Raw genomic sequence first — 21,492 nt, forward strand, 5'->3', positions numbered from 1 at the left:
CGTAATTATTTGTTCTACTTTGGTAGAGCATATTCTGTAATAACAAATAAGCTATTCATCTGGGGTGCGCACACAGATCCACTCTTTTAAAATGTTTTTATTATAGACTATCACTTAGCCGGCGTTAACTAAACATGTCGGCAGTATCTCTTGTTACTCCTCCTCTAAAAGACTGAGTACGCACGTTTTATTCCAGCTGTATTTACATGAAATATGTAAATACACGGCGGGGTCGGCGTGCATTTGACCACGTGATGCATGTGCAGCCGAGGGTTTACTTTGCAAAAAAAAAAAAAAAAAGTGTTTCGCATATTTGCAGAAAAAAAAAATATACACAGCGGCGAACCCCGGTTGCTAGGCAGGAGGGGAAAAAAAAACTGTTAAAAAAGAAATGTATTTCACCTCCTCTGGCGATGACACGGCTCTGACTCGCGCCTCTGGTGGAACTTTCCCCCCGGCGGTGCCGGCGGCGGGGTTTTCTGACGGAGCGACCGCCGCGGTCGGGGTTGTCGGGAACTCCTCGGAGGAGATGGAAACCCGGCCTGGCTCCCTCCACTTCCCCCCCCTTCCCCTCGTCCTCCTCTCTCTGGCGAACAAGTCACGGCTGTCCTCCATGTGAAGGCAGGCGCCGGCGCCAGCGGCTTATGTAACGCCGCCTGATGTTGTCCAGTTCAACCCTGACTCCGGAGGATAAATCCGTCTGGCAACGGCGTTCTTCGGAAAGGGTCAATTACTACTTGATCAAGCGTCGGTGAAATTAAAAAAAAAAATTAAAATGGCAATTTTATTTCTTTTTCTTTTTTTTCCATGAATTACAACAGTGCGGATCCAGATCTAGTTATTACGTTTACTAAGATGTTATTACCGGCGCTCGGCCCCTGAGGGATTCCCTCTGCAAACTTATTTATGCGGAGTTTATTGGTTTATTGGTGATTTTTTTTTTTTTTTACAAATATTCCGCCGAAACATTTACGAGCCACCTGGGTATCGCTGGCAAACACACCGTTTAAGAGCGTGAGATACTGTTTGCTGATGTCAGACTTTTGAATTTTCTATTCTGAATTTCATAAAATTCCAAGGCCATTTCTTTTCTGATTGTAATATAAATTATATTTACGTAATCCGATTTACTCTATTACTGGTCCCATTACTTACATTTCCTTCATCATATTCCTGAGAATTAGGTTACAATTTTCATAATTAAACCCCTTTTTCAGTCACAATTTTCATAGATAAAGAGATAATGATAATACAATTTATTTTTAACGCACATTAACACTCAAGGACGCTGCACAGACATCTACATATACACAAAATGCAGATTTAAAAGAAATAATAAAAATAAAAGCGATAAAAGGTAAGTTAGTTACGGGTGAGTGAAAAACAATTATCATTATCATTGTCATGATTTCATTTTATTAAGCATCAGTTTCAAGGTTTGAACGCTGCATTCAGGTACAATCTGAACTCTGAGCGCTCAGAATTAAATCCCTCTTTTGTCAGATGGGAGGGGCTCTGTGGGTGGTTCAGCTGGGTGGGGGGGCAGGAGTCACAGGTAGGCGTTCTGAAAAGCCTGTCGGCCGGTCCCGGTGCAGCGGACCTGCCCCCCCCCCCCCCCCCCCCCCCCCCCCCCCCCCGCTCGGCACTTCACCCACACAAACACACATAAACGCACATCATCGCACAAACACAACGTGTTCCTGCAGGGATGCGTGGAAACAGAAACATGGGCGCTCTTCCACCTCTTCTTTGTTGTCCTCTCGCCGCCTCCCCGGCGTTCAGCGGATCTTGAGCCAGATGAGATCAGATGGCGTCAGCTCGGAGCGTTACGCGCTTATTACATGCTTATTACACGCTTATTACATGCTTACTACACAGTGATGACAAAGTCCTTTTGTTTGTTTGGCCCGCTCTTCTCCTTCCAGTGGGCGACAAAGTCCCCGCCGACATCAGGGTGACGTCGATAAAGTCTACCACCCTGCGCGTGGACCAGTCCATCCTCACAGGTGTGTGTGTGTGTGCTCGCAGGTACACTTTGAGCCACGTAGTAATCCTTTTTAAAGTACTTCTTTAAAAATGCTTTTTTTTTCCCCCTCTTTCATCACCAGGGGAGTCAGTGTCAGTCATCAAACACACCGACCCCGTCCCCGACCCAAGGGCCGTCAACCAGGACAAGAAAAACATGTTGTTCTCCGTAAGCACCCGCCTCTTGTTTTTTTTTTTTTTTTTTTTTTTTTTTTTAATCACGCCCTTGAATCCGGGGCAGTTTTCCTTCAGAGTGTGTTTCTACGCGCCAGGGCACCAACATAGCGGCGGGCCGGGCCATCGGCGTGGTGACGGCCACCGGCGTCGGCACGGAGATCGGCAAGATCCGCAACCAGATGGCATCGACGGAGCAGGAGAAGACGCCGCTGCAGCAGAAGCTGGACGAGTTCGGCCAGCAGCTTTCCAAGGTCATCTCGCTGGTTTGCGTGGCCGTGTGGGTCATCAACATCGGACACTTCGGCGACCCCGTGCACGGCGGCTCCTGGGTGCGCGGGGCCATCTACTATTTCAAGATCGCCGTGGCGCTGGCGGTGGCCGCCATCCCCGAGGGCCTCCCCGCCGTCATCACCACCTGCCTGGCGCTGGGGACCCGGCGCATGGCCAAGAAGAACGCCATTGTGCGCAGCCTGCCCTCGGTGGAGACCCTGGGCTGCACCTCCGTCATCTGCTCCGACAAGACGGGCACCCTCACCACCAATCAGATGTCTGTCTGCAGGGTGAGCGCCGTCGTGGCCAATAGGCTCCGCCCCCTTTCCCTGGGTGCATGATGGATGAATGAATGAATGCATAAGATAAGATAGAACAACTTTATTTATCCCGAAGGAAATTGTTGTGCCAGAGTTTCAAGCAAAACATAACAATAATAGATAATAGTAGGAAAGAGGGAGAGTAAGAAATACAGTCAAATATAAAGTGTCAAACTTTATGCATGAACAAATGGCTGAATTTTAAGATTATTCCCGGTTTAGGGGATTATTCCACGACGTGCCATCATGACCTGGGTTAGCCCACCATGGTGTTCTGGCCCCGTTCTGCCTCGACGAATTCCAGAAATTCTGTTGTTTTTTTTTTTTTGCTTCCCGGCGTGCCGTCAGTTGATTGATGCATCATTAAAAAAAAAAAAAAAAAATTCAAAAAGAAAAATCCGGGATTTTCCTGAGAGAAAAGTCGACAAGGGCCGAGTGTTCGTTATCGATGCCAAATCTGACAGTTCATTCATCTGTGAGATTTTTTTTTTTTTTCCTCTCCCTTTCCATCGCCCACCCCAACCCCTGTTTCTGGAAGGCGTCCGGGCGAGGCTTGAAAAGAAGAATGGAAAATCCTGTGGTGTTGTGTAATGTTTACCTTCCCCTCAGCCCGCCGGTGGAGTAACGCAGGCTTGGCATGACCTGGCAGATCGCAACACACACACAGAGTAAACACTCTATGATGTGGCTATTAATGGCTATAAGCCCTTATTACACAGTTATAACCTCTTATCAGACAGGATAGCACTCCGGGAATGATTCTACACAGCTGTCGAGGCGTTTTCTCTCCCCCCCTCTCTCTCTCTCTATCGCTCTCTTTTTGTCTTGTCGTTTTAACCTTCTGTTTGTGGCGGCGCGGGCGTTGGCAGGACGTCCGGGTGGCGAGCGCAAATGTCAATAAGGCCCGCCAAGGCCTAGAAAAGAAAAAAAAAAGTCACAACCCACTCCGCATTTCCATCGCCTTTTGTTTTTCTCCACGGCGGTGACTTTTTGGGAAATGTATCGATTGTGTGTGTTTTTTTATTTTTCTAGGACTTAAAAGCTAAAGCTAAACACACTCAGTCACATAACTAGGTTTATAGTTCCTGATGAAGCGTAATAATCTTTATACAAAAGTAATAAGCACCTAATAATAATAACAATAATCACAATGTCATTGTTTTTTAAAACATTATTCAATGTTTAACTTTTAAATATGAAATCCTGCTTGATTATAAACCTGCTGTCACCTGCTTCATTTTTATATTTGCTCTACAAAAACCCACTTCACAGTAAAATACTATTCTGCACTAAACTTTAAATTTCAAATTAATTTGCGGTTACTTGGTAACAAAGCCCTGTCATGCATGCATTTTTTTATCAAATGTCTTTTTTTTCTTAATCAGGTCTTTAAAAAAAAAAAAAAAAAAAATCCACATTGATCATGATAATTGTGCTTTATCAGCACATCGCTGTGTAACAAGCGTCTTCTGACTCTCAGATAGGATCTTAAAATTATCGCAGGCGGCCAGAGAGGAGCTGAATGCGGTACAGGAAGCACACAGCTCAGCCGTTCTGCACCGCAGTTGCTCCTCGTTCGTTGTATAATCCCCCCCCCTCCAGATGACGTGGAGTATCTGTAATGAATGCTTAGCAGCAGGGAGTTCCCTCTAACCAGAGGAACATGGAGAAGTGATCTCACAACAACCCCTGAAGGAGGAAGAAAAAAAAAAAAAAAAAGAGAACCAAGCTGACGCTGGTAAATATTGACCTTCTGTTTCCTCCAGACTGGCCGGCCTGCTGCCCTCAGTTCTTGCGGACACACACACACACACACACACACACACACACACACACGAAACACTCGGAGATAGCCCCACCCCTCGTTACACCAGCTGTGCAGCGCAATTGGCCCGTTGTCTTTTTAACCATTTTTTTTTTTAAATCTACACTCACATGAATGTTAGCCGTTTGTGTGTGTGTTTTCGCCCAATAGCAATGCGTATCTCCCGCGGCTTCAAGGGTATCCCCACATTGGCATGACGTCCGGGGATTACCCTCTGTGTCCACACACACACACACACACACACAGACAAAGGTCACACACAATTCAAGCCTCCCACCCTGCACTAGCTCGGAGGAGGGAGAAGAATACGATCTTGTTCCACAACCTTCTGAGTCACATGGATCACGGCGCCCCCGTTTCCTTGGTGACCAAAGGGAATAGTGACCGGGGGCCAAAGCGAAAGGGCCTTATTATTTCCCTCAGCAGCCTGCTTTTGTGTGTGTGTGTGTGTGTGTGTGTGTGTGTGTGTGTGTGTGTGTGTGTGTGTGTGTGTGTGTGTGTGTGTGTGTGTGTGTGTGTGTGTGTGTGTGTGTGTGTGTGTGTGTGTGTGCGTGCGCGGGTGCGCTTATCTTTGCTTGGCGGAAGTAGCTGCGCCTCCGAGCGGCGGCGCGTGGATGTGTTACAGAGGCGTGGAACACCAACTGTAAATTGCTATCCTTCTAAATAACCTGTTTTAAAAAAGACAAAAAAATAAATATGTATATTTATAGACATAGAGATAGATATTATAATTATATTAAATGCAAACCAGGTGATGCAACATAAAGCAGATGAAAATATTTAGAACTGACCGGAAAAGAGCTGAACCACTCTATGAGGAGGCGGGAACGGTTTTTATTTCATTTATATTTTTAAATGTCATTGTTCCCGATTTTGCAGCAGGTTTTAAGTTTTATGAAATGTCAATTTTCTTCCGTCCTTGAAGGGAAACGTAACAAGTTGCAGAAAAACATGGCACATCCTTGGATCTGCATTACACAGCTCATTAGCGCCCCCCGGTGGACAAACCTGAAAATGCTCATCAGTACACAACCGCGCACGCGAACCGCATTCACTACTTACTAGCTGGATAGGGAGCGCTAGCGAATGCTAATAAACCAAACCAAGAGGTTAAGCATGTCCCAAAAAAGTAATAACACGTATAGTTAGATGGCTCAGGATTCAAAACTCAAAGAAGAATAAAGTAAAACATTTTTCAAGCTATGAGAAGTATCGCTGTAGAAGCGCCCTCAGCAAATGTAGCTATCGTCGCACAGAGGTAAAATGATCCAGTAGTAGCACCACGGGCTAATGTTGCTATCATAGCACAGTCAGCTGATGCTGCTGTCGTAGCACTGTTGGCTAATGATGTTATCATAACACTTACAGTTAATTATGCTGTTGTCGCACTTTACGCTAATGCCTCTGTCGCAGTGCTGTCATGACAGTGTCTGCTAATGCGGGTGTAGTAGCACTTTATGATAATGCTACCATTGTAACGCTGTGGGCTAATGTTGCTGGAGTAGAAATTAGGGCTAATAATGCTGTCTAGCTATTCTAGCTAGTAGCTAGAATTTTCGGTAGGGCAGAGGCTGTTTAAGATATTAAGGGGGGGAAAGGTTCGGTTAGCAGTTAGCATCTGCTCTGGTAGCCCAGCTGGAGAGCCAAGTTTAGCCTTACAGAAGATACTTGCTTAACCCATAACCTCATTTCAGTACACCTAACAAGATAAAACTAGTTAATCTTGATCAATATTTGTTCATATTCTCTCTAAAATGTGACTGAAAGCTGCAGACAAATAAGCCTCGGCAGCGCGGGCGTTCATTTCAAAGCCATGATATGTTAATTTCTCTTCGGCCTAATTTCCCGTGGTTGAGAAGCTGGAATCAACCACGAATTTTTTTAATTTTATTTTTACTTTTACAGAAAACCCAAGGGTATTTCTTGGCATCATCAGACTTAAGGGAACGTTAAGGGACTTTGCAAGTCAGCAGTTCATTTCTTATGTCTTTTTTCAAAAATCCGAATATAATGTTGGACTGTCAAGTCTTGATTGTATTCTTATTTTCTTAAATTTGTCATACTTAAATTGCTCAAGATTGCAATTTTACTGTTAAAACCGCGGCTTCCATTAAGGCTCCATCTTTATAAAGCCTAATATTTCCCCAACAGTGGGTGACTAATGTGAGATGGATAATGCAGATATCACTGACTCGCGTCACAGCCGCACTGTGTTCTGACTCTCAACGCCATCCCATAATGTCCACCCCGTTGCGTTTTTCACCGCATAATCGACAGGGTCGGTTTGCAAGCTTTTTTTTTAACGTAATTACTGAAATAACACGGGTAATTGACTGAGATAATAGCCGACTATTAGCTGACATTTGGACGATTTTTAAAATTGTCATTAAAAAAAACAAAACAAAAGGAAAACTTCCCCGAATGGCATCTTCCATAACTATACGACCCAATGTTCAGATTGTAGAATAAACGTGTGTGAGTGTTTGTGTGTGTGTGTGTGTGTGTGTGTGTGTGTGTATACACGTTATTGTTTTTTTTATATAGAATGCAGAGGCTTTTCTGAAATACCAAGGCTTAGGGAGGTCACGGCGAGTCCCCCTGTCTTGCTTCTGACATTTCACACCAGATGAAAAATGTCTTTATTTCACGCGTGGTTTTCAAAATACAGTAATACCTTGTCTTACGTATTTAATTTGTCCCGTGGTCAAAGCTCGTAACTCTAACCCAATATGCACTTATATTAAATTTAATTTCCCCATTAAAATGAATTGAAATGCTATTAATCCCTTCTGCCCCCCCCCCCGTTTTGTTAAGTGTTTAAATAAGAAAAATGAACTTACAAATAACAAGTAATGTGGAAAAAAAAAGACATTAACAACAGAGAATGGAGAGAAAGTTTGATTAAGCGATTAAGTGTATTTACGACGAAGATCGGCCAATGAGAGTTTGTCATTTGTTGCTCTGTCTCTTCACTTAACTTCCGCTAGCCAAACATCAGAACAGATTTGAATTGAATTGATGTGCGGAAAACTATTATTTCACACCTTCTCACATCTAAAGACTAGTTTTTAGAGTTTTAAGTCTCAGACTGAAATTTGGCAAATGTGAATTTTCCAGGATCACTATTTACAAGATTCTTTCAGCATTTTTTTACCCACCGAGTAACAGTCATTTGATATTTGCAGAGTCTCTGCTGTTTCGGTCAATCGCTTTTCCTTCTCCGCTCTGTCGTGATACGTCGGAGATTTAATATCGTCCGATCCAGGCTGTTCTACCCACAGCCCACCTCCCTCGGTCTGGATCCTCCACGCTGAACGGGACGTCCTTTGCCATTCTGGTTCTTCCATACTGCCAAAAAAATGCCATCTCTGCCGCCAATAACACTCTGGTGACTGTTTGTCTACCAGATTTCTGGTTTTGTTAGATCTCATCTAGCGGTTGTTGCTCGTCATGCTAAAGACAATAAAAAACTTGCCAAAATATCAGACATGTTTGATACTGTTGTAGGAAAAGACTGATCAAATGACCTCCTCATACTTCACCGAGATGACGTGAGTGATGCAACCCCCGTAAAACTCCTAAAATTTCAGTTTTTAGTCTGTCACTTTGAAAATCTTGAGGTGTAAGCCCAGCATTAGTCGCGACACACTCAATGCTACATGCTGCTAAGTGTAACTAGCACACTTTGCTCCACTTAATGGCTAAACCTCTTTTAGCGACCATCAAACCGTCCCCGACCAGCTTTGAATGTCTCTTCCGATGCCGTTTGCTGCACCAAATCCCCCGTAAATGTCTCACAGATGCTCACGGTATCTCATCAATAACAGCTTCTCCATCTCTTCACTAAAAAATCCACAACTCGCTCATGTTCTTCCATGATTTTCTCTGGGCTACCAGTGGCCACATTTGCGTCAAATGCTCCTAACTCAAATTTTGTCTTGTACCGTGAAGCAAAAAAATCCAGCGAGTCTCAGAAATTCAAAGTTGATGCACTTATTCTGTGAAATTGCAAATACAGGTGTTGTTTTACTTTTAATTTTCCATTCCTCTGTGACTTTACAAACGTTTTTTTCCGGTTCTTCGCCTCTCGTTTTACATTTAGCTCCTGGACCTTTAGATCAAACCATCCTGTTGGGTGACGCTGCCTCCACAAATAGGATTATTTGAAGAACATATTGATTTAAAAAAAAAAAAAAAAAAACAAAACAGGTGTTTGCGTCACCGCCCCTTAGTTTTCGGAGTCCTGGATTCCTCCTCGCTTTTCTCATCATCCCACCATTTTTCTTTCGACCGATGAAAGACTTTCAATCCTTCCACGTCATTTTATTGTCTTCTTTCCTCCAGAAAATCTTGCACTTGTTTGTTTCCTCGTTTCCGTTCAGTTTATTTCCTTTTTAAACTTCAATTCTCCGCATCCTGTGTTTTTTAAATTTATTTTATTTATACATACATTTTTTTTACATTTATTTTTATTTTATTTTGTCCTCCAAACTGAACTCCATATTTTTCTCCTTCCCCCTCAGATGTTTGTCACCGACCGAGTGGAGGACTCCAGCTGCTCGCTCCACGAGTTCTCCATCACCGGCTCCACGTACGCCCCCGAGGGACAAGTGTGAGTTTTCGCATCTATGAGTGTTTGTGTGTGTGTGTGTGTGTGTGTGTTTCATGTCAAAAAGAAAAAAAAAATTAAAAATAACGAATAGTTCTGAATTAAAATTAATTTGTTTGCCAAGTGGCCCTGTAGCCCAGAATACAATGTACATGGAGGTTTAAAAAAAAAAAAAAAAAAAAAACAACGCAGCTGACTCCGCTTGATGGGTTGCCATGGTAATTTCTTTAAAAAAAAAAAAAAAATCTGAGTTTGCAGCTTTGGCTGCTTCAAGTGAAGAATTCCTTGAAGGACGTCTTCTGTCTAATTTTCTGTCCTCTGGGCCTCATCTGGCATCACGGGGATGTTTTAATTTCCTTTTTTTTTTTTTTTTTTTTATTAAAAAAAGGTTGTTGTGTTGTTGTCATCGTCCTGGTCGTCTCCGCTGCTGGAGCGTTGCCACCTGACTCGGCCTGAGCCCGCGCTTTCATAACGCCGGCGTGTGGGTTACTGTGTGGGAGATTCGCTAGCAACCGTCTCTGCCGGGAAGGGATCCACGGTTGTCATGCAATCAGCGCCGCTTGCCGGGGGAACACACACACACACACACACACATACACACACACACACGCACATATACTCTGGCAGTACCCCGCAGCCGCTGTTTGGCCGTTCAGCTTCAGAATGCTAAACCACCGAACGTCCTCCCCACGCAAACACCAATCTGTCTTTGAGGCAGTCGACCGTGGAGTGTTTTCCTTCTTGTGTGTGATCTGTGTGTGTGTGTGTGTGTGTGTGTGTGTCTCCCCCTCCAGCCTGAAAGGGGACAGGGCGGTCCAGTGCGGAGATTATGATGGACTTCTGGAGTTGGCCACTGTGTGCTCCATGTGCAACGACTCCTCGCTGGACTACAACGAGGTCTTTGGAACACACACACACACACACACACACACACACAATCACACACACACAAATTCTTTCACTGCTCTGAGATACAGAATGCAATTTAAAACCATGGTGGATGACATCATTTTTTTTTAATTTGAAACGTTTTTTATTAATTTTTCTTTATTATTATTTTTCTCATTTATTTTGATTATGCTTGTACCCGCACTCGTTCTCAGCCCCCCTTTCGGCGGCAGAGCTAATTTTACTCTGACTTTCTTCCCTCAACACTTTTTTTTTTCTCACCTTCCCTGTCATCACCACCCGTATCGAGGTAACCGCAGCGACGAGGAGGCGAGACTCGCTTTCAAAAAAAAAAAAAAAATCATTTGGATGCTTTTTTTTTTTTTTTCTCTCTACCCTACTCCTCCCTTTTAATGCTTTCACACAAAAAAGATATAATCTAATGATTTGCAACGCTTTTATTTTGTCCGTTCCACCTCAGGCCAAGGGTGTGTATGAGAAGGTGGGCGAGGCCACGGAGACCGCGCTCACCACCTTGGTGGAGAAGATGAACGTCTTCAAGAGCGACCTTTCCGGCCTCAGCAAGGTGGAGCGAGCCGGCGCCTGCAACTCCGTAAGTTCACACCACGCAGAGACAGTTCCCTGTGCGAAGGAAGAGACGCCAGATTTAGGGGGTTTCCGAGATCCGAGATGCGGGATGAGCGTGTTGTGGACCGTGAAGAGATGGAGAAATTGTTGTTGCTGAGATACCGTGAGCATCTGTGAGATATTTACGGGGATTTGGTGCAACAGAGAGCGGGAACGTCAACGGACGAGGCATCGGAGGAGTCGTTCAGAGCCGGTTAGGGAGAGTTTCATAATTTAAAAAAAAAAAGGGCGGTATTCACTCTGTTAGCCATAAAGTGTGTGCAAGCGACATTTAGCAACACATTGTAGCGTCAAGTGTGTAGCCAGTAAGTGAAGCGATAGAGCACCAAATGAGGAACTTCCAAACTCCTCCACCGATCTTCAGACGATTTCTCACTTAAATTAAATAAAAACGGTTTATTTTTTTTTACATGCATCAATCGTCTGCCCGGCTGTCGTCGGGCGAGAGACGGGGTACACCCTGGACTGATCGCCAGTTAATCGCAGGGCCACATATATAGACAAAGAATCATTCACTCACTCATTCGGGGCAATTTTCCCGATATTTTTCAACTAAGCCGCTGCATGTTTTTGGACTGTGGGAGGAAACCAGGAGAACCCGGAGAAAACCCAGGCAGACACGGGGAGAACATGCAAACTCCAAACAGAAAGGTGCCCTTGTTGGAATTGAACCAGGGTCCTTCATGCTGCGAGGCCAAAGCGCTAACCACTTATTTATAAAGTACATTTTTCTCATTTAAAAACACGTAACAAAAAATGGTGGGCTGGAATCATTCAATTGACATCTTTTGGGGGAATTTAATGTATAATTGAATCACAAGCTCAGTCGCAGAACAAATTAAAGTTGTAAGTCAGGGTATGATCCTCTCAGGTACTAGGTAGGTTTACGTGTAAAAATAACACTCTTGACATGTTTGCTCAGGGATGCGACCAATCACGAGCAGCTACGTGGGGTGAACAGGAAGTGATCCTGCAAGCGTGTTTGTCAACTGGGCGTGAACCCGGTTGTGAGTTTGAAATTTGCAACGTTTATATAACGCCTTACTATTCCTAATAGGATGCTCTCGCCTGACAGAGTCGGGTCTACGTGGACCGGGGAGGGGGGGGGGGGTTCCTTCGGATTTTATTTGAAAAGAAATAAAGAGGGGACCAAAAAAAAAAAAAATTAAAAATGAAGACTTGTTTCAGCTAGAAATATAAAACAGGGCTACTTGCGAAAAAAGTGAAAACACCAGAAGGAGAAGAAGAAGAAGCCGCTCTCTGGGACCAGATCTTTGCAGCGGCTGAGGTGCGAGGACCCCTGCTGGTGGAATAGGGGAAATGCGGGCGAAACTTTTCATTTTGTTTACGAGCATGTCTTCTTCGCTTTCCATGCGTTCGTCGCCTCTACCGCTTAAACCTCCAAAGACCTGATTTTTTTTTTTTAAACCCTCTTTTGAGCTCTTTGGCGGGAACCGTACGCCCAAATATGGCCTTGAACGAAAAGTAAACATCGCAGCGGGACGTAAGATCAAGTAGAAGGGGAGGGCGTCCTCACACGGTGACGCCGGGTTTATTTTACGCCGTCCAAGTAACGGTGCTATCGCGTAGCCAAGCATAAACCTGGATTATTTTTTTCCATCTCTGCTCTAATAAAATCGTAAACGTCTGCGTCAGACGGGAGTCATTAAACCCCATCAATTCCAAACGTCCTAAAGGAAGAATGGTTTAAACAGCGCTGTCATTTGTTACCCCAGGGATAAACACACTTCTGGGTTCTCCAATTGGAACCAGGTTTTTTTTTTTTATTATTTAAAGTATTAACAGTAAAACCCAACAGCCCTTTACAGCAAAAGACATGTTCTTCCGACCTGCTTATAATTCACAACCTCCGATTTTTCCTCTACTCTTGGTATTATAATCAATGAAAAAAGGGAAAATTAGATTGTTGTCTGAAATTGGACTCAAAGGGTCGAAAGTTGAGTTTTTGTACTTTGGTCACTTAAATGCTGGAAACCAGCTACAGAGAGGTTACCCTGAATTTGGACTTCATTATTTGATAATGCTATCACACGAACAAGCGTAAAAAAAAAAAAAAAATGAATCGTAGAATGAATGGAGATCCTCGTGAGGGTTGGAAAAGGTCATTAGCTGCTTTTCAAGATCCAGAATCCAGGATCCAGAAACTAGCCTCCTCCGGGGGGAACTTTTTTAGTTTTCCCACAAGGAGCAAAGGGATAGCAACACGCTCTTCAACGGGCCAAACTCTAAAATAAACCAGAGCAAAAGAAGGGGGGAAGATCTGCGTGTTCTGCATGGCGGGAATAATGGGTCGAAGTGTTTTATTCTCCCTGCGCTGCTTGGCCGTGTGAAGAACCCTGTTAGCCGTTAGCGAATGATATGCCGTTCCTCTGTGAGCCCTTGAAACCCCTCTGGGTTGTAGCAGGACAGAAGAGCTTGAACCTCTTTGTAGCTCCGCTGTTCGCTGCTTCTGTCCATTTTGTCACAGCTGGCTAATGAGTGCAATTTATTTAAATGGCGCTCCACAGTCCGCAAGAAGTATCTGATAATGGCCATGGCTTATGAGTTCCACCAATGAGCACCTATGTGTTCCTATGGAAATGTAAAAAGCCCCTATTTCGGAGCAGGAGCAAAAATAGTTCCTGGTTCCTCTGCTGTCCCGACGCATTAAGAAACAGACCGGTTCCTGGAAAGGTTCTAGGAGCTGTAAAAATACCCGAGCGTGCAAAGGGGGCTCTTGTCAAGTGCCACATCGTGCAAGAAGTGTAGGCGAGTCGTACCAGAGGCTCGTCGACTCGCCGTCCAACCCTCTTTCTCATTCTTCCGTCAGGTGATCCGGCAGCTGATGAGGAAGGAGTTCACCCTGGAGTTCTCTCGGGACCGCAAGTCCATGTCGGTGTACTGCACGCCAGTGAAGCCGGGCTCCCAGAGCAAGCTATTTGTCAAGGCACGGCTCCGCAGATAAAAACCTATTCTAGTTCTATTTTTTTAGACAGTAAAAATGGTGAATTTCCTGTTCGGCGTCTTCCCGCAGGGGGCGCCGGAGAGCGTGATCGAGCGCTGCCTGTACCTGCGGGTCGGCACCAGCAAGGTGACGCTGACGCCGGCGCTGCGCGAGCAGCTGCTGTCCAAAATCCGCGATTGGGGGACAGGGAAGGATACGCTGCGCTGCCTGGCTCTGGCCACCCACGACTCGCCGCCGCGGAAGGATGACATGGACTTAGAGAACTCCAGCAAGTTCATAAACTACGAGGTAGGCGACGCCCGGGGGGAAGAGGTGGGTTCTCCTGTCAAAGGTTAACCGGTTCCTCTCTTCCCCAGCTGGGACTGACCTTCGTCGGCTGCGTGGGGATGCTGGACCCGCCGAGGAGGGAGGTGATCGGCTCGGTGCGGCTCTGCAACGAGGCCGGCATCCGCGTCATCATGATCACCGGCGACAACAAGGGCACGGCCGTGGCCATCTGCCGCCGCATCGGCATCTTCGGCGAGGACGAGGACGTGGCGGGGAAGGCCTACACCGGCCGCGAGTTCGACGACCTGCCGCCGGAGGCCCAGCGCGAGGCGGTGAAACGAGCGCGGTGCTTCGCCCGCGTCGAACCCGCGCACAAGTCCAAGATCGTCGGGTACCTCCAGTCGTTCGACGAGATCACCGCCATGGTGAGCGGGCGTCCCACTTTAGCTGCTAGCTTAGCAATGCTAACATCAGTGGTAATCAATCCGGCATACAGAGGCAGATTTTTACTTGATGCCAGGTTTATTTGTTTTCGATTAATCGCTGTTATGAGACACGCGGATACACATCACCTGCCTCACCTTAGATAGTTTTTAGAAAATAAAACTCGCCCCAAGTTTTTTTCCTCACCTTTCTCGGAAAACCCCGGTTACTCGGAGCGTCACTGGTAAATCCCGCCTCCCGTCGCCGCAAACAAATAGAGCGGTGAGGAGTCGCACTATACGCAGACGTTTAATGCAAATCGCAATGGGTCGGATCTTCCGTCGCCCCGTCTGAACCCGAGGCCGGCGTCCCGGGGAGTTCCTGGACCGCCGCCACTGCCCTCTTCCAAACACCAAATGAGGCAAACGTCCCCCTGGAAGAATGGCGCTCAGACTTCCAGGCTCGTGGAATCTCTGACAGTCGGGACACTGAAACCGTTCCGGTGGCTCGCGAAAAGACCCAGTCATACCCTGTTGGTTTTTCCTTCAACATCCGCCATATTTTTATTTTATTTTTTTTCGGCCATGTTTTCCACGATGGAGGAGTTTAAATTTTTCTGCGTTCATAACAACTCCCCATTCTCCATGGCAGACAGGAGACGGCGTGAACGACGCCCCGGCCCTGAAAAAGGCCGAGATCGGGATCGCCATGGGGTCGGGCACGGCGGTGGCCAAATCGGCGTCGGAGATGGTGCTGTCCGACGACAACTTCTCCACCATCGTGGCGGCGGTGGAGGAAGGCCGCGCCATCTACAACAACATGAAGCAGTTCATCAGATACCTCATCTCCTCCAACGTGGGCGAGGTCGTCTGGTGAGGACGTCTCCTCCTCCTCCTCCTCCTCGTGGTCGACGTCCCCGCCTGACCCCTGTTACTTTCTCCACAGCATTTTCCTCACCGCCATCCTGGGCCTCCCCGAGGCCTTGATCCCCGTGCAGCTGCTGTGGGTCAACTTGGTGACGGACGGGCTTCCCGCCACCGCCCTGGGCTTCAACCCTCCCGACCTGGACATCATGGACAAACCCCCACGCAATCCCAAGGAGCCCCTGATCTCTGGCTGGCTCTTCTTCAGATACCTGGCCATCGGAGGTAAAACCGGAGTGGAAACGTTGCCTTGACATCCGGGAATTTGTTGATTAACTATCCAGATATGTGTCAAAATATTTTTTTTAGTTTTATTTTTTTTTTTTTTGCAGGGGAATTTATTCCCTCATATTTCCACCCTCCTCTGCAACAAAAAAAAAATCGGAGCGGAGTCGCAGTTCAATCCCTTGGATGAGAAACTCTTAATCTGTTCCTACAACGTAGATGTGTGATTCTGTTACCATGGTGACGCCTCAGCATCACCATATTTTGCTCTTATTTAAAAAAAACAACAAACAAATGGGAAATCTTTGAAATACTTTGCAGAGAGTGTGTGAACATTTTGCATGGATGTATGCGATTTTGATGTGTGTGTGTGTGTGTGTGTGCGTGTGCGCACATGGCGCGATAACGCGTCGCCAAGCGTTCACACCAGAGAAACACGTGGAAAACATTAAACGTTAGCTTTATTTTCCGCTGTGGATTACTTGCGCAACTTGACAACAGTCATTGTTTTGCAGTTCATCTTTTTGGAGATTATATAACTCCAGCCACTTACATTTTTCATGCGGGAATTTTTAAAAGATCCTGTTTCCTCTGACCGCATGGAAGGAAAAAAATTAAAAAAAAATTGATCTGGGAAAAAAAAAAAAAAAAAATTCCGGCCAAACCAGCAACAGATAATTCCAAATTGGTTTCATTTTAATCAATTGGAAAATAGCTCCTGCTTTGTAATTGTATTTATTTCAGCCGCTTCCAGGCACTGGCAAACATTAAACAACGCACAAACACACACACACGCACACACACCTCCTCACTGGGTTTTATTTTATTTTCCTTTTAATTTCTCCTGAAAGTCTTATCTGACGAAGACAGCCGTGGACCAGGTGGACTTTGGTCAAGTCCTTTTGGACAAAAGTCGGTGCTGATTGGTTGGCACAATCTCATCTGATAGTCCAGGTCACTCAAGTCACAAAAGGCAGCGCCTTTTTTCATTTATTTATTCTTTAAATGAAGTGTTTATTCCCGCTGGCCGACTCCACCAATGCTCAAACATGGTAGGAAATGAAAAATGTGGGTAATTAATTTAAATTCGGACCAAGCGGTTAGCGCTCCATTTTCTCAGGAGGATCATTGGAGACCCTGATTTGCCCAGACGCGTGAATAAAAGGGCGACAGGTTGTGTGTCTCCATACGGCATGTGAATAATTTTATGTCTTTTGGCGATCGAGAGGGTTGATGGTTGTCTGTGGCGCTGCGATGGATCCAGGGTGAACCCCTTCTCCCGGCCAATGACAGCAGCGATGGTTCCCTGCCCCCCCCCCCCCCCACACACACACACACACACACACTTAAGTTGATTAGAGAATGAATGAATGATTTTCTTTTCCTTAATTATTATTTTACACTTCGGAGTTTACTTTTGATTTTATTTATTTATTTATCTTAATTAGTTCTTTTTTTTTATTTTTTTACTTGTATTTTTGGAATGTCTCATCCTTGTATGTCTGCTGCTAAATGGTTTCCCAAGTATGGGTTCATTTCAGTACGTGTCATCTCATTACTAGCAGTTTGTGATGGGTCGAGATCTAAATGGCGCCGTGACGCATGTGTGGTCCCCCTCCCTCGCAGGTTACGTGGGTTTGGGGACGGTGAGCGCTGCTACTTGGTGGTACCTGTTCGACGAGGACGGTCCGCAGGTGACCTTCTACCAGCTGGTGAGTCGGCGCCATTTTTATAAACGACCTCTCGCCGCGTTATTGGCTCCTTAACGAAGACAATCTGTGAATTACAATGTTTTTATTTGGATTTCAACCAATCAAATCCACGAGTCTGTGTAAGGGCGTCCCCCGAAACGCCTAAAAAAAAGTTTCTTTTTAAAAAGTTCCCAACCTGGGCCTGCCGGTATGTTCTCCTTCCCACTCGGGTTCTAAGTGCGTGTGGTGATGAAGACGCCCCGGCGTCCCAGCGGAGGCCAGGAATAGAACAGGAAGTAGCTCCTGTGTGGTCGGGTTAGCGGCCGGGGTGGGAACCAGGACGGGATTCAGCAGCTGTTCCGCCCCCCCCCCCTCCCACGTCGTGTCAGATCTGAGCTCCATCAAACTGGGTCACGAGAGGTCCCCCACACACACTCACACACACACCTGAACCCCCTCTGGCTGTCTTTGCAGAGACACTTCATGCAGTGCACCGAGACCAACGCCATGTTCCAGGGCATCGACTGCGAGGTATTTGAGTCCCGCTACCCGACCACCATGGCGCTGTCCGTGCTTGTCACCATCGAGATGTTCAACTCGCTCAACAGGTGGGAGGACGCCGCGTTCGTTTTAAGTTTTGTTCTCAGGAGAAGGGGGCGACTTCAGAAGCCCATCTTGTTACTGGGCTTAGCTGAGAGGGGTAGAGAAGGGGGTTGCTCAGAAGGAGTGGGACTTTTTGTTAGGCCTTAAATCAAGGCCTAAGTAAGTGTTTCCAAGGGTAAATAAAAAAAAAAAACTCCCAACGGCAAATCCACTTCTCCATATAAGTCCCTGAACGCAGCACGGCTTCCACATTATGATGTGCGAAATTTCTCCTCCCCTTTCCTTCTCCCAGCCTGTCTGAGAACCAGTCCCTGCTCCGGATGCCTCCCTGGGTCAATATTTGGCTCCTGGGCGCCATCGTTCTTTCACTGTCCCTCCACTTCTTGATCCTCTACGTGGAGCCGCTGCCGGTGAGTTCTTCATCCCAGTTGTTTAATAAGCGCGGGGTCGCCGATGCTGCACGAAAGCAAAAAAAAAAAACCTTCCGCCTCCAACGACGCCCTGACAGATGTTGTTATTTTTGCTTCTTGAACACGTCGCAAGATACCTTTACGATTCGGGATGGGACCGGACGTGCACGCCTCCAAGATGGAAGCATGAATGCGATATCTCTGTGATTGGCTGGCTAAGGATTGAACGAATGAATGTGTTTAAGCATAAATCTAAAGTTTAAAGCATGGGTCATTGAGTCCGCCACAGTTTTCCACGTCCCCCAAGGAGGCGTTCAGCCATCTCTCTCTAAAAGTTCCCCTGGAAAAATAACCAAACCTAAAAGTCCCTCCGGGTTATTTTGGCTACGGTTAAGTGAACCCCCTGGTCGTCAAGGAAACACCCTTAGATCTCCAAGGAAACCCTCACCCTTCAATGTTTTTTTTTTTTTTTCTCCCCCTGTATGAATTTTTCTTGTGTTGATATGCGACTCCGCCTCCCCTCAGCTGATCTTCCAGGTGACGCCCCTGCGCTGGTCCCAGTGGATCGTGGTCCTGAAGATTTCCATCCCCGTCATCCTCCTGGACGAAGCACTCAAATACATCTCCAGGAACCATCTAGAGGGTACGTCCAATTTTTTCATTTTTTTTTAATTTTTTTTATTTATTCGTTTTTTTTCTGTCATTTTCCTAATCAGTCAGCCAAAGTTATGAGATAATTAAATGGCTCCATTGGATGTTTTCATATTAAAAAAAAGACAAACAAAGATCACACGATGAGCTTGTGTGTACGTTTATACGTCTTCTCTTCTTCTTCTGCATTTCCAATGCAGCCTAAAATTCTTACCTCTCCCGCAGAAAGGTACTGCATGTCCCCACTTCCTTGTTTTCCTTTTTTTTCTTTCTTCTTTTCTTAGTCATGCATCACGCCGCCGCCGCCATTTAACACCTTTGTCGCTCCCCTCTTCTCCGCAGGCGAAGAAGAGAAGAAGTACCGGAGTAGACGGCAGCTGAACTGAGACCTGTCCCTTGTCTCTCTCACACACACACACTCACACACACACACAAACACACACACACCTTCCTCTTTCCACCAGGGACCCCACCCACCCTGCACGTCAGCACATATAAAACAAACCCACCACTAGAAAAAGGGTTGGGGTACGATTTGGAAATGCAGGAGTGACACTATCTGTGCACATGTGAGTGTGTGTATGTGTGTGAATGTGTGCGTGCAGGCGCAGGTGTGTTTTGCGAGACCACACCACACACACACACACACACACACACGAAAATGTTCTCTAGGCTTTGCTTTCTAAAAGTTGCTGTATTTTTCTTTACTGTACAAACCAAATGTAGAGGTCTGTGTGTGTGCGCATGTGAGTGTGTCTGCGTGCGTGCGCGCATGCATATGAGTGTGTGTGTGTGTGTGTGTGTGCGTGCGTGCTATCTCGGGGTAGGATTCTGCAGTTTGCACTAATGGCGTCGTCCTCTTCATCACACCTCTCCGATCACACGGCCGCTTTGCTTCCCTGTGTGCTGCCCCCTGGTGGCGAGAACTGCTCACTGCACGCAGCAGGCCGTGCACCCCCCCACACACACACATACACACACAGACACAGCCACGCATGGCAAAAATGTTTAAAAACTTTTTTTTCCCCGCGTGAAAACAGGAACCAAAGCGCAGTCTTGTAGTTCATTGGTCCGTCTGCCCGCTTGGCCCCGCCCCCTCCCACACTGCTGAGCTGCCAATCAAGCTCAATGTCACACCTTTTACCTAGAACGTAGTCCTGCACCAGCCTTACTGTGTGTGCGTGTGTGTGTGTGTGGATGTGTGTGAGCGTGTGCGCACGTGCTTCTAGCCTTTACTTGAATAATAAAGAAATTTAATTTGTTAGATATTTCAGCATTTTTTCCGCTGCTCACCACTTGCTCTTCTCCTTACTCCCGTGCATCCCCCCCCACGGCACACACACACACACACACCGCACGGCGAACACCACGTGGACACCAATATTCCCTCTAGAAACTTTAAATAACCCTCTCCCCCTGGGTGTAAGTGCTTTAAAAATGCATAATAACAGTGTAATAACAGCCATTGCCCTTATGGATCGGATGATTGATAGCCCCCATTGAAATCGCCATTGATCCCGGGCTATCGGTGATGTCCGCCCTCGCAGATCCATCCAAACGATCAGCTTTGAACAGCTCCCCTCCCCCCCCAACCCCGATGGGGGATCTTATTATTCATTTTCCTTACTCTTTTTTTTTTTTTTTTTTTTTTACTACTGAACCCTGTACAGAAGAGCAGAGCCCCATTGCATGGAACCTTAAAAACTAATCACCACTGATAAATAATCAATAGATTCTTCTTTTTTTTTTTAAAAAAACCTGACCTTTTTGTTTTGTTCTTCGCGTGTGTTTTTTTTCACCGCCGGTTTCGGATGTTGTTGCTGTTGTTTTTTCCTGGGGGAGTCCTCTCGGCGCCACCGAAGGGGGGGGGGCTTCCATTCTGGTTTTCCTCTCGGCGGGAAGCGTTCAGCGGAGGGGGTTCATGCCGGGCGGTGGTGGATCCTGGGTAATGAAGTTTTACGGCTGGGGGAGGATGCAGGCTCCGGAGACCACACACACACACACACACACACACACACACACACACACACACACACACACACATACATAGTCACTCACACACATGCACAGGCCCTTATCGGTGTGCAGAAGAGGAGCGAGGAAGGTCACGGGGTCTCCGGAGCCTGGGTTCCACCTCCAGGGGTTTCTCTGTATCGCCTTGTTAATATGAATTGTGGACACATAATTTTATAAAAATGACAAAAGACGTGGAAATAAAGATTATTTATCTTGTTATTTATTCAGAGGTGTTTGTTCATCATCATCTTCTTCTCCCTCTGTCCACTTTTTATCTGTTTATTAGAACTTTGAATATCAGCCCAATTGGGAGTTCAAACTAGCAATTTTCTTGCATTTGTCATTTAAACAAAATATTTTGCTCCGTATGTAGAATGTAGTCAAAGTTTGAGTGTACTTCAAAGTAAAAGTACCCAAAACAGTATATTTATCTGTCTGGGTGTAATAGATGTGTAATAAAGTGTGTGTGTGTGTGTGTGTGGGGGGGGGGGGGGGGGGGGCAAGTTTAGATTTGCAGTTTTCCCTTTCATTTCATGTCATTTAAACAAAACTTTAC

At 46.1% G+C, this 21,492-nt stretch overlaps 1 protein-coding gene across 1 annotated transcript in view; it reads left to right on the top strand.

Annotated features, from left to right (window-relative positions):
- atp2a3 (ATPase sarcoplasmic/endoplasmic reticulum Ca2+ transporting 3) overlaps positions 1–21,159 on the top strand; it is a 37,670-nt gene extending 16,511 nt beyond the window's left edge. Inside the window, exons 6-21 of the mRNA XM_086160913.1 lie at positions 1,926–2,006; positions 2,109–2,194; positions 2,298–2,762; positions 9,141–9,229; positions 10,021–10,123; positions 10,596–10,727; positions 13,593–13,709; positions 13,797–14,015; positions 14,084–14,419; positions 15,069–15,289; positions 15,363–15,565; positions 17,192–17,277; positions 17,731–17,864; positions 18,152–18,269; positions 18,795–18,912; positions 19,263–21,159. Of these exons, the coding sequence (XP_086017039.1) occupies positions 1,926–2,006; positions 2,109–2,194; positions 2,298–2,762; positions 9,141–9,229; positions 10,021–10,123; positions 10,596–10,727; positions 13,593–13,709; positions 13,797–14,015; positions 14,084–14,419; positions 15,069–15,289; positions 15,363–15,565; positions 17,192–17,277; positions 17,731–17,864; positions 18,152–18,269; positions 18,795–18,912; positions 19,263–19,306 (2,552 nt within the window). The 3' untranslated portion in view covers positions 19,307–21,159. The remainder of the gene's footprint in view (positions 1–1,925; positions 2,007–2,108; positions 2,195–2,297; positions 2,763–9,140; positions 9,230–10,020; positions 10,124–10,595; positions 10,728–13,592; positions 13,710–13,796; positions 14,016–14,083; positions 14,420–15,068; positions 15,290–15,362; positions 15,566–17,191; positions 17,278–17,730; positions 17,865–18,151; positions 18,270–18,794; positions 18,913–19,262) is intronic.
- The last annotated feature ends 333 nt before the right edge of the window (positions 21,160–21,492 follow it).

Source organism: Fistularia commersonii, chromosome 15, assembly GCF_037954325.1.
Source record: "Fistularia commersonii isolate RoL2024-O1a breed Wild chromosome 15, RoL_Fcom_v1.0, whole genome shotgun sequence".
Classification (NCBI taxonomy): Eukaryota; Metazoa; Chordata; class Actinopteri; order Syngnathiformes; family Fistulariidae; genus Fistularia; species Fistularia commersonii.